Below are 11,698 nucleotides of genomic sequence, written 5' to 3' on the forward strand. Positions count from 1 at the left end.
GGCCGGCTAGCGACGCGTCGGAGACTCGTGTACAGCAAATCCATGCCGTCACAGGGTAACAGGAGGCCCTCTGCACTCGTGCATTGTGCACCAACCCAATCTCCCATAAGGAGCACGTACCTGATATCGACACGTACGTCAGAATCTAACTTTGAATTTATATCCGATTCGGCGGAGAAAATCTGAACGTGTGAAATACGATCTTGAATCGAGGTATGTGAGGAAAAAAAAAAGGATACATGTGTACAAGCACCAAGCATAATTTTACCGTATCCGAGTGCTAGCTCAGTTGATACGGACGCAACGTGGTTTCCGAGCCAGCTTATGTTCGAGCATATATGCTCGCACGGGTATACGCCAGCTTAGAATTTTCTCGGTTTCCTCGCGGACACGCACGGCATGTGGGGGCTCGATTTCACGATGGAGTTGAGCCTCGACGGGATTCTACCTCAAGTCTTTAATAAAGATAGTACACATAGATCACACAGGTTAAAAAACATAACTTTACCACTCCGACTGGTAGAAAAAACGGAGAAACCTGCGGGGCGCAAGAGAAAACAGAATCAATTGCCTTTCTTCCTTCCTTGAGCTGCTGAGCACAAGCTTCTTTGACTATTCAGACGACGAAGACGATCAGTCTACGACTCACTCTCGCACCGGCACGGCACCTAACAGGAGTTAATGCGGCCACCCATGCGACACCATCGCAACTCCCATACCGCATCCGGGAACGGGAAACCGTGCGGTTGCCGTTGATACCAGTCAGGAGGAGGAGGGGGGCGGTGGTGCCGGTAGAGAAGTGTCGAGGCGAGAGCGAGGGGGCGATGGAGACGGTGGAGGAGGACGTGGAGGAGTACAGTTGGCGGGAGGTGGTGCTGCCGCGCCTTGTCCCCGTGGTCCCCGACGCGGCGCCGGAGCTCGAGCGCGAGACGGGGGAGCGCCGCCGCGGCAGGGACATCCTCGTCGCCGTCGACTTCGGGCCCAACTCCAAGCACGCCTTCGACTGGGCCCTCGCCCACATCGCGCGCATCGCCGACACGGTCCACCTCGTCCACGCCGTCTCCGGTTGAGCCCTTCCCGCCGCCCATCGATCGCCTTCGAAACCCTACCTACCTGCCTACTCCATCTAATCTAGCTTTTCCAAATTCTTAAACCTTAACCAACTTCATCAGGGGGGTTTGAATTTTGCCTTAGGTTGGTGAACTAAATGGTTAATTAACATCTCGAATTGTTTCCTGCAAACGGGTTGCCGTATGTGGATCAGTTTAGATAACAGACTCCAATTTGGCGGTTTCTTCCTGTATCCAGTGTGCTGGCTTCAACGAATTACGTCTCGTTATGCATGTTGAGTGAACCAATCATACAGTGGCAGAACTAGGATTTTTGTGTTGGGTAGGCATTCCAACTTTTCATAAGACCGTGAAATCAATATATAAGTAAAAAGTTCCTAAAAAACACAATACAAATGTATTAAAAAATATATTGTAATATTGTAAATTCAACAAGTAAGTTCAAATTTTGCAAAAAATACAATATAAATTGTTCAAATATGAAGTAAGGTCTTACATAAATAGGAGATTACAATACTACTCTACATTATCTACTTTGCGCTTTCTCATGGCCATGAAAGTCTCAATTATGTCACCCTCGTTTACTTTGGAGAAAATATCCAACTCAATAAATGTGATTAAGTCATATAATGGTTCAAAGTTTGTTACAAACAACACAATCTAATTTCTAAAATTCTGCTAATTAAGTATCATGTGAGTAATATGAATAATAAAGAAAAACAATAACATCGATATCTGTCAAACAAATATTGAAACAACTAACAAGATCGATCAATCCCAACAACAACAACTAGTGCTCTATCGTGCAATACATCTGCTTCAGCTGCTAGCTAGTGCTGTAGCCACTTCGCTTCCCTCTCTCTCTTTTCCCTTTTTCTAGACTAGGATCAAAGCTAGTACTTGATTTTCTAGACAAGGATAAAGCAATTAGTAACTTGTTGTTAAGCTCTTGCTGAATTTTATCAATGACACCAATATACATTCTCTTCTATAATGATCATCGACTGTTTACACCGGATAAACTGAAGCTCACGGCATTGCAACATTGAATCTCAAACATCTGTGCTAGCTTAGTGGTTGTGCTTTGTGCTCATGGACCCACGCTCCCTGACCCTTACACATACTTCCATAAAAATAGGCTGGATCCCTAGGTAGTCCCAGGCCCACCTGGACTACCCACGGGATCCGCCTATGCAATCATATATGTCTTGTTATGCATGTTAAGTGTGATTGGTGTTGCTACAGATTGATGAACGGAAAGGACAGGATAGTATAACGGAGTCAGTTCAAGTCTTACAGGCTAGGGGCATTTGCTCAATTTTTTACTTTTTTAAAGATCAGTCAAGCATCTGAACCGCATTAAGAATAGCAGGCAGAAGAGTGATTTCAATTTTTTTGGTCAGCTGAAACTGTGGCTGAATGTAAACTTTGATCTGTGTAGGTGTGCATAATGAGTTGGTGTATGAGAAAAGTCAGGAGCTGATGGAAGATTTAGCCATCGAGGCATTCAAGACATTACTGGTATGCTCTCTTTCTCCAATACATATCTGTGTCTACTGTTAGCTATGTTTAGGATGTGAAGGGTTCATGTGCATACCTCAGTTACAGCCTTATAAGCTAGAAAAACAGTGCTACGGTGTGCCTGTAAATGCCTTCTGACGAAAATTATATAGTTGATGTGAAGTGTGTACATTGTGAGTTCCTTTTTTTTTTTTTTGCTTCTTTTCCGTATTTTTCTCAAGGGATTGATACATTTGCCTTTAATTGGGAATTTGTAAGGTCCGTACCAAGGCACGGATTGTTGAAGGAGATGCTGGAAAGGTTATCTGCCGAGAAGCAGATCGACTTAAGCCAGCAGCTGTCATTCTTGGTACACGTGGTAGAGGCCTTATTCAAAGGTATCCGACTCTTTAACCGCATCTCAGTTATATCTGTGGCACATTTAGTTACCCAGGCCTTCTGAATTAGCTTTGTAGCTTATGGTCTTGGGCCTCTTGGCCAACCTTGCAAGTATCAATTTTTCTGGTCCCGAAGTCATAATTCTGCTTTTATCCCACCAAAATGAGATTTTGCATACTGCGCGTGGTCCATAAAAGTTGTCATGCAGACGCCTTTTATCCAATCGACATCTCTTGTTTGGAATACTGTCATGATCACATTCCTATAATACAGGTCATACACCTGTCTTGTTACTTTTAAGTTCTGAACAGTGTTTAAAAAGCAGAGCTAGGCGGAGCAGCACCGCTTTGCCTAGCACTTAGGCGATTTTCCTATTTCTCTATTTTATGCGTTAATATATCATTTTTTCTCTATTTTCTGTGTTAATATGCCAAAAGTATAACCGCCTAGGCAGCGCCTAGACACGCCTAGGCGCTAGGCGGAGCACGACCACCCACCTAGCCCCTAGCGCCTTTTGAAACATTGGTTCTGAATACAAAATTTGCCCACCAACTGACCATCTAAACCATCCCCAATCATATTCCCTTCATTTCGTTTCCTTCCTGATTCCTCTTCCCGTTCTCGTTCCTTTTATTTTATCTCATCTTCAACAACTTTCCTTCGAAAGGATTCGTGAAGGGAAATGAGAGAGAATCCCGTCCTGGAGAGAATAGCCTTGAGAATCCCTTTGTGACAGGAACCGTGAAGGGAAACCGTTGAAGCGCTGAAGGGAACAAAAATCCCGTCCGCGAAGGGACTCCCTTAGGGATGGTCTAAAAGAATTACTCCAAAAGAAATTTCCGAGTACTAAAACCATATGCTTTCAATTCTGATATGATGTCATTTTTAGAATCTCCGCTCAGCAGTGGAAGAAATATCTTGGTGCTAAGGAATTGTTTACTGGCCTTACTCGGAACGATCTAACAAGTATTTATCTAATTAACATCACTATTGGTAATGTGGAGCTGAAATTAGGGCACATATGGTTGTCTTGTATGAAAAAGCAAAGATCACCATTTGAAGAAAAAGATCTTGCTATGAAATATGCAGCATTTTCTGATTTCCCCTTTTTGATGTAAAAAACTCGTTAAATGCTCATAATGCTGTGCCTGGATCTCCTATTTCGCAAGTTTGCTGAGTAATACCGAGTGCTAAGCCTATTATCTAATTCAATGATTCAAGAAGGTAGGTCTGATTGACCAGTATAAAAAACGACATATTGCCTGAGCTATGGTGAGGCGCTTGTACAAATGCATGTAAAGAACAATGACTAGAATGCCCTTTAAGAGAAAACATGGTAATTTTTTTACAGAAAAGGGATCGTTTTATTGATACCCCGGCTTGTAAAGAAGCCAGACCGAAAACGTAATTACACAGACACTACCAGAAAAGGAAAAGGAACGGAAAAACAAACATCCAGCTCCGAACCCAACACAGAAACAGAAAACATGGTAAAAATCGATCCGAAATTACAAGAAACATTTGGCATTAAAGCAAATGAATGCAATTAAATGTTCTCTATTTGTTTGTTCTTTCTACCTTTTGGTGCCTAGTTCATATTTTATTGCTGAACATGAGCTGAAGATTGCATTTCTAAGTTTATCTCTAACTTTGCCTTTGTACTGTAGTGTGTTGCAGGGAAGTGTCAGTGAGTATTGCTTCCACAACTGTAAAGCAGCACCGATTATAATTGTGCCAGGCAAAGGTTAGTTCAAGTTCTTTTACTCTTATCGCAAGCATTTCACAAAAATAAGGACTGGGTACCAGATAGAGGTCACTGCAACGGTGCTACCAAGCTTAGCATGCACAGGGTATGGCTGTGGATAAGTGCAAGCATCTAGTTGTGTTCAACCACAAGAAAATAGTTTTTCTAGTTATGTTTAACCACAAGAAAATAGTTTTTTGTCTTACGTCTTTGAATCTGTCATCTATCAAATAATAGCAAGCCATTTCTGATCTTTCTGACAGCCAACCACGTGAATGATAAATAACAGTTTGTTTACTCTGGACACCAAAGTCTTGTTTAAGAAATCAGCATCAGAGAGGGAGGGGATTTCAATCTGCGGATTAATACTATGTTATGTTATGAACAAAACATGTTCTGCGATTCATCAGAAATTAACAGTACTCGTGAAAATTGAAATAAGATTCAGCTGGTATCTCAATGCACTCAAATCTTGTGCGGTGGTTATTGTTTATGTATACTGTGCAACATTATCCTTTACTTTCATTACAAGTAAGGTTAACTATGTCTTTGCAGAATCTGGCGAACAGTCTGTGCTTTAAAGGAAGATAAGTGGTGCATCTGTATGCTGTGTACTTTCAGTTTAGGTGGTAGAGTGTTATATATTGTTGTTGGTTTGTTGTGAGAAAATGTATTAAGTGCTTTGTTTGCAATCTGAAGTTCTGAACCCTTGTTATAGCTTGGCTGCGAAGGAATATTTAGAAATTGGTAGACGAGCAGACAAACATAGAACACAGGAAATGTACTTGTATTGCCTTTGCCGACAAAATACTTCATTAGTACAGTTCCTATGAATAAAGAATCTTCAGCCACAAACGTTGCCGTGGTTAAAACTCCAGGAATGAGGATTAATTCTTCTTACATTTCCATTTTGAGGTTGTCTAGCAAACAATCACCTGCAGGGAAAGTAACAGCTGGATTCAGTCACTTATTCTGAAGTTAATGTATGACGGGCTATTAAAACTGCATCGCAGGAACAGAGGCACAGTTCATTCAAGTCTGAACTTGTTTTCCCAAATTTGCACGAATTGAGGAGGTTCTCATTTTTTGTAGAGTTCTTTAATATGCTGCCAGTATAACAATTCTGTGATGTCAAGTACTATTACCCTGAATTCTGAACTGTAAGCTTGTTCAGGGAGTGTTTTTATTTTACCCTGATCTAATCACTACCGTGTTCTTTCATTTCACATGAGGCAGAGTAACTGCAGGCTTGGCCTTTCAATAAGCAGTTACTCACTTTCTACTGACTGAAATTGTGCATCAAATCCACGGAACAAATTCTGGGAGCCAATGTCCCAGGCAGCAGCTCCATTCACCTGCAGAACACACAAAGCACTCAAGTTCAGACTTCAGAACGGCAGTTGCTATAGTCAAGGACGACCGATCTCCAGCCACTTACGTTGAGGCAAGATTCAATCGACACGCCGGGCGCCGCCAACGCCGGCCCGCCCGTTGCCGGCGGGTATGGGCTGTTGACGACCATCTCCAACCCAAAGCCCGGGGAGCTTGCAGACGGGTGCACCTGCTGCATGGGGCTCATCTGATGGCAGGACGGCTCCAGCTGCCCAGCCGGCAGAGCCATCGCAGGCAGAGCTGCAGTGTTGCACGCCTGCTTCAGCTGCCTGCCGAAGAGGTCCTCAACGATGTCGAAGCTCACCACCGGGTTGGATGCGGCGATCTTCATGGACAGGAACTGCACGAACAGCGGCAAGAATTCTCCATTGAACACTGAACAGTAGCTGGAAGAAGCAGAGAAGACGAACCAGGCAGGGTGCTACCTCGACTTGCTTCTGCAGGGACTGGACATAGTTGATTATCTCGTCGAGCATGCCGGCCTTGCCGGTGACCTTGCTGCACCCGGGCACCAGCTCCTGCAGGTACCTCATCCTCTCGCTGATCCTCTCCCTCCTCACCTGCACATTCATTCGGCCATGAATTCTGACAGCAGCAGGATGCACAAGTGCTGGCTTGCAGCATCGAGCATGCAAATGTTCAGTAATTGTGCTGTTCGTACCCGCTCGGCGAGGCTGTGGCTATCCGTGGCCTGGCCGCGGCGCGCCCTGACGTGGATGTAGTCGGTCTTCTGATCGCCAGCCGCCGCTGTCGACGACGCCACCTCTGCCTTCTTCTTCGTGCCTGCCTTTGGCCTCTCCTGCTTCCCTTTCCCTGGCGCTGCGATCTCACCAAGATCACCCAGCTGCTGCTTCCCTCTCGGTCTCTTGCACATGTCGTTGCCATCACCCTGCCAAGGTCAAATTTTTGCCGCACTTGTCAGCCAAAGACTCAACTGAATCTACTTGGTTAAAAAAAAAGACTCGACTGAATTTGCACAGCAGTTCACATCTAGTAGAAAGGCTTGCGCTAGCACCGTACATGCATAAATCTCTCACCTTTGCATCGAGGTAAGCTTCCAGTCTCCTCTTCCTGAAGCCGCCGGCGCCGCCGCCGCCGCTGCCGCTGCCGCTGCAAGAGGTGGAGTCGTTTCCGTTGCAGGTCTCCTGTGCCGCCGCGCTGGGCGCCCCAAGATTCGTGCCGCACACACCGCTCAGGTCCGGCCACTCCTGGAGGTAGCCAAACGCGCTGCACATTGCGCCGAACTTGTCGTCGTCGAGGCCGAGCAGCCCCTGGCAGAGGCTCTCCACGGTCTCCTGGTGCACCCTCCGCGACAACGAGTCGCCACCGCCGCATCGCGCCATCGATATCGCTCCAGGTACCGACGCTAAGGCCTGAGGAAAAACCGAGGATCCGGGACAAGGTTTTGGTTCTTCTTGGCGCTGGTGCGTGAGCCTCCCAAGAGAAGCAGCGCTGCAATTATGTAGTGCAGTGTAGGTCCTTGTGCGTGAAGTTTGCGCGTCCCTTTCGCTCCCTCATCTCTCTGTGCCTCCTGGAATTGATTTCCTAAGCCATATATATAGAGAGAACGACGGGTGGATAGATAGGGGAGCCCTTTGGGCAATCGTACTTTTGCCATGAGATTGGATTCGGTCCACCCTTTTAGGTGTGATCATGTGAGGTAGGGCTGGATAAAGAGTGGTGGGACATTGTGTCTCAGCTGCCATATGCATTGCTTAAATAGGTCTCGGTTAGCCCCTCCAGTCATTTACAAATTTTGGATTGCTCCTTTCCTTGCTACTCCTCCCTGCAATTTGGAGTACTGTTTTTTTCCGGGGGAAAGAAGGCATAATGCGCCGTCGATCGCTACCAAACTATATAAGTTTATAATATGAAACTTGCAGGAACTTTTTAAGGGGCAGGATATCGCAAATCAACACTCATGATCGATTCGCACGAAAAAACTTCGGTATTTAGCCCATGCATATATAAGTTTTGCGATATTCATGCGTTCCGAGCAAATCATTTCATCTGGAGGTACATCATACAGCTGCTCCCAGGTATGGAAAGGTGCAAACTGCAAACCCTTCTCTTTGCCAAGAATTAGAACATCAGGCTATATCCAACAGCTTTTCTTCGTGAACGAGATTCCCGTCATGAAAGGATTCTCATTCACTTCAGTGCTCCAACGGTTTTTCTTCACGGTTTCTTTCACAATGGGTTTCTTAGGTTCATTCATTTCAGGACGAGATTCTCTCTTCTTTCTCTTCGGGATTCCTCTCGAAGTGAAGTTGTTGGAGATGAAAAAAATAAAAGGAATAAGAACGAGAAAGAGAATTAGGAAGGAAACGAAATGGAGAAAATATGGTAGAGATGATCTTATACTGTAATTGAACAAGGCTCTAGTTGTGCAGCTGCCGAAAATGAGATGCGCCTTCTGAATTTTCTCTGAGGCTACAAAAGGACGATTGGGGAGGTGACAGCTGCTCCAATAAACAGCATGGACAGCTCTATCTTCCCTGTCCTGGCCGGGGCCCAATGCCCCACAACACGATACCTGCCACGCGTACTCCCCACGTCAATCACCAAATTAATGGTCGGTTTGTTTTAGTTTCATATTAAAACTCTTTTCTATTATATTGTGAATTAAAAAATTTTGTAGTATAATTTGATACGTGGAATGTAAAAATCAATTTTTATATTATGATTATTTATTTTTTTACTTTTAAAGTTAAATCCGTAATCAGAATAAAAAATAAACACGTCTAATAATAGTAGACCTTTGGCAATTACTGTTGGAGTTAACTGTTAATTTTGAATGCTGTTTTACTCATCCGTTTTTAATGGGCTCTACGTTTGAAGTTCTCCCATTTAAAAAAATAATCTATATATCATCAGTTTTTCTTATGCTTCCGTCCTCCGCTCACGCATATATATATATATATATATATATATATGTATATATATATATATATATGTATGTATGTATGTAAAAGAAAAGCACATAAAATGACTAGATTTTCTGACCAATGATCAAGGATATACCACATCTTGAAAGATTATACTGCGCTCATGGATACATAGGTATGTATCTCATCGAAACGCGACACCATCAAACAGAAATTCATTTTCCCATGCTAAAAACTGAAATAAAGGGAATCTTTCCTAGAAAAATGAAAAGCAATCAAGGGAGTACAACAACCAGCACAGTACACGTGCACATCGGCCTGGTCGGTAATGATCAGTCCTGACACGAATCTGGAAGCATATTGCATTCATCTCTATCCTGTGTCGCCAGTGTAGGGAAGCTGAAAATCATGAAAGACCATTATTTAGCTCTGTATATGTGCACAGGGGAGAATTGAGGCAAAAATTTAAAAATAAACAACAAACACTATCATATTTATTAAAATAGATAATATATCAGTGTATTTACAAATCTAGCACCTGTATTCGGTAATTTAAATACTGAAAAATCGATTCCAGTACTTGAGGCACTGAAAGCTTATGTAGGTGCCGAATACGACACAGTGCCATATTCGGACAGGCCAACCCTGCTTCGTCCCGCACATCGCGTTTTGTCGTGTGTCATTTTAGGTTCAATAGAATACAATATCACAATTTTATTTCATTATGACACAAGCGAATAAGTAAAGAAATGAGCTTGATTAGTGAATGTGTGTCATTTCATACCATCTTTCTGTATAGAGTGCAATATCTATTGGTGATAGTAGGACTGAATAGAGTGCAGTAGCACAATTTAGTTTTATCAAGGCACGAGCAAATAAATAAAGAAAAAAACTGGATGGGTGAGTGTATGTAAATTTGTTTCAACATAATTTTATCGATATTTTATTATTTATTTAATGTATTTGTGTAGGTAACTTTTTAGGGTAACGTCGAGAGGATATAAAATTTAATTTGTCGAACAATAATAGTTGTGAAGTACGATTATCATATAACCCGATATAGACATTATATATGATAATAAACATTACATACGATATGGGGTTTTTCGTTGTTGCGCGAATAGACCATAAACATAAAGAGATGACGACAACAAATGTTGGTATGTACAGTACGACTGAAGACTAACTTAATAGCATGTCATTGCAAAACCAAACATGTCTTAGGGAATAAAAATAGACCGAGTTACAATAGATACTCTCTATTAAGTGCACATAAGATATTTACTCTTTCGTAGGGCATCGGGGCCCTCCGCTTTAGCGCGACGGGTCCTATCCTGCTTCCTTTCCCTCTCTGCTTCGCGTGCCTCAGCTACGGCCCGCTTCTTGGCTGCCTTCCTCATATGCTCCTTCTCCTGATGCTTGAGCCATAGTTCCTCCTGTTGTTGCTCGTACTCCCGGCTTCGTACGCTTCCCTCCTCCATCGCATGCTCATATCGACCCAACGCTTCTTGTGCGTATTTTGCTCCATGTCCAACCATTTCATGAAGTCGTAGATAGGTGGAGCAGACTGGACAAATGAAACAAGAGGGTAGATTAGTAAGACAGTGCATAAAATCGTACAGAAAGTTCCACATTATTGATACACATCGCTATACCGGTAGGTACTCGTACGGTCTATATCGAGGCTTATTGTACTTGTCGGAGGATGAACTCCTGTCGCAGGGATCCCGAGAGACCCCTTTTTAAAGATTCGGCCGGGGGGATGATCCTGAACGAGCTCGTCGGGGAAATAAAATGGAAACGGAAAGAAATGCAACAGCCGGTGGTGAGGGATGATCGTCCTAGTGCAAAAAAGAGATAAATGCACCGGGGTTTAGACAGGTTCGGGCCGCACGGGGGCGTAATACCCTACTTCTGTGTGAGTGCAATATCTTTCCTTGAAGGGAATTCTTCAAGGATGTGTCTGGTTACAAGGGTGTATTGTCTACAGAGAGCTTGAGGCTCCCGTGCTCTAGCTCTGCTCGAGCTTGCTTGTGATGTTCTTCGTCTCTTGTGGTCTCTTCTCTTGATCTCGTCTTGTCTAGCTTAGTTGTTTCTCGGCTTAGCCGCCTTCATGTGTTCTCCATCCTTTCCTTTTATACACACGCCGACCTCGGCTTACCCCAAATGGGAAAGAGGGGGCGCGAGTGCCAAGGCGCCACGGAGAAAGGCGTCATCATTCCGTCTGGGCGAAGTGACAGGGGCGGTGGAAAAATGCGGCGCGCATCCGACCACCCGCCACTGTGGACGTCCTCCGGCGCCGTTGAGAGGGCCCACCGGGCGGCCACAGAGGCGCCCGATGTGCCCACCCTGTCTTGTTCTTCTGTCAGGGTAGGGTGGCTAGCGGAACGCTTTGATCCTGGCAACGTTATCCCGAGGTACCCCGGATGATACGGGACGGGACCCGTGCAATTAATGGACCCACACCCTCCTGCCAAAGCATGGCAGGGACTGACACCATGGCATGGGCAGCTGAGAATGTCAGGATGTCAGGATGTCAGGCCGCGCGTGCCCATTAAATGCGGTATTGGACCTTTGACTGGCTGACACCCCGCCGACGGGTTCCTTCGGGTCGTCGGGGCGTCGGGCGATCTTGCGCGAACCTTCGGGGAACCGAGTGCTCGGGGACTGCCACGTGCAGCCCCGAGCACTCTCTCCCGAGCACT

General features: G+C 44.6%; 2 protein-coding genes across 4 annotated transcripts; one reads left to right on the forward strand and one right to left on the reverse strand.

Annotated features, from left to right (window-relative positions):
- The first annotated feature begins 603 nt into the window (after positions 1 to 603).
- On the forward strand, positions 604 to 5,969 carry LOC133919625 (uncharacterized). Of its 2 annotated transcripts, none has more exons than XM_062364070.1 (5): positions 604 to 1,065; positions 2,512 to 2,591; positions 2,850 to 2,968; positions 4,637 to 4,713; positions 5,950 to 5,969. In XM_062364070.1, exons 1-5 carry the CDS (start codon positions 825 to 827, stop codon positions 5,952 to 5,954), a joined length of 522 nt encoding a protein of 173 aa, XP_062220054.1. In that variant the 5' UTR covers positions 604 to 824; the 3' UTR covers positions 5,955 to 5,969. The 2 variants fall into 2 exon arrangements, with proteins under 2 accessions (XP_062220054.1, XP_062220053.1); XM_062364069.1 differs by lacking the exon at positions 5,950 to 5,969 and adding an exon at positions 5,269 to 5,590 and having other exon boundaries at positions 606 to 1,065.
- Positions 5,480 to 7,657, reverse strand: LOC133919624 (basic helix-loop-helix protein 79-like). Of its 2 annotated transcripts, none has more exons than XR_009909941.1 (6): positions 7,143 to 7,655; positions 6,767 to 6,994; positions 6,531 to 6,665; positions 6,152 to 6,445; positions 5,859 to 6,068; positions 5,480 to 5,648 (listed from the first exon to the last, which is right to left on the reverse strand). XR_009909941.1 is itself a non-coding variant. In XM_062364068.1 (6 exons), the coding sequence occupies exons 1-6, from the start codon at positions 7,446 to 7,448 to the stop codon at positions 5,611 to 5,613; spliced, it is 1,080 nt and encodes a 359-aa protein (XP_062220052.1). In that variant the 5' UTR covers positions 7,449 to 7,657; the 3' UTR covers positions 5,480 to 5,610. The 2 variants fall into 2 exon arrangements, 1 of the variants encoding a protein (XP_062220052.1); XM_062364068.1 differs by having other exon boundaries at positions 5,990 to 6,068; positions 7,143 to 7,657.
- Positions 7,658 to 11,698: the final 4,041 nt, after the last annotated feature.

The sequence above is a fragment of the Phragmites australis genome, chromosome 5 (genome assembly GCF_958298935.1).
Source record: "Phragmites australis chromosome 5, lpPhrAust1.1, whole genome shotgun sequence".
NCBI lineage: Eukaryota > Viridiplantae > Streptophyta > Magnoliopsida > Poales > Poaceae > Phragmites > Phragmites australis.

Coding starts and splice junctions, on each gene's coding strand:
- LOC133919624 (XM_062364068.1), bottom strand. CDS start 7,448: ATGGCGCGATGCGGCGGTGGCGACTCGTTGTCGCGGAGGGTGCACCAG. Junction 6,995..7,142: donor AAGCTTACCTCGATGCAAAG/GTGAGAGATTTA, acceptor TGACCTTGGCAG/GGTGATGGCAACGACATGTG. Junction 5,649..5,989: donor ACAATTTCAGTCAGTAGAAA/GTGAGTAACTGC, acceptor CTTTCCCTGCAG/GTGATTGTTTGCTAGACAAC.
- LOC133919625 (XM_062364069.1), top strand. CDS start 825: ATGGAGACGGTGGAGGAGGACGTGGAGGAGTACAGTTGGCGGGAGGTG. Junction 2,592..2,849: donor AGGCATTCAAGACATTACTG/GTATGCTCTCTT, acceptor GGAATTTGTAAG/GTCCGTACCAAGGCACGGAT. Junction 4,714..5,268: donor TATAATTGTGCCAGGCAAAG/GTTAGTTCAAGT, acceptor ATGTCTTTGCAG/AATCTGGCGAACAGTCTGTG.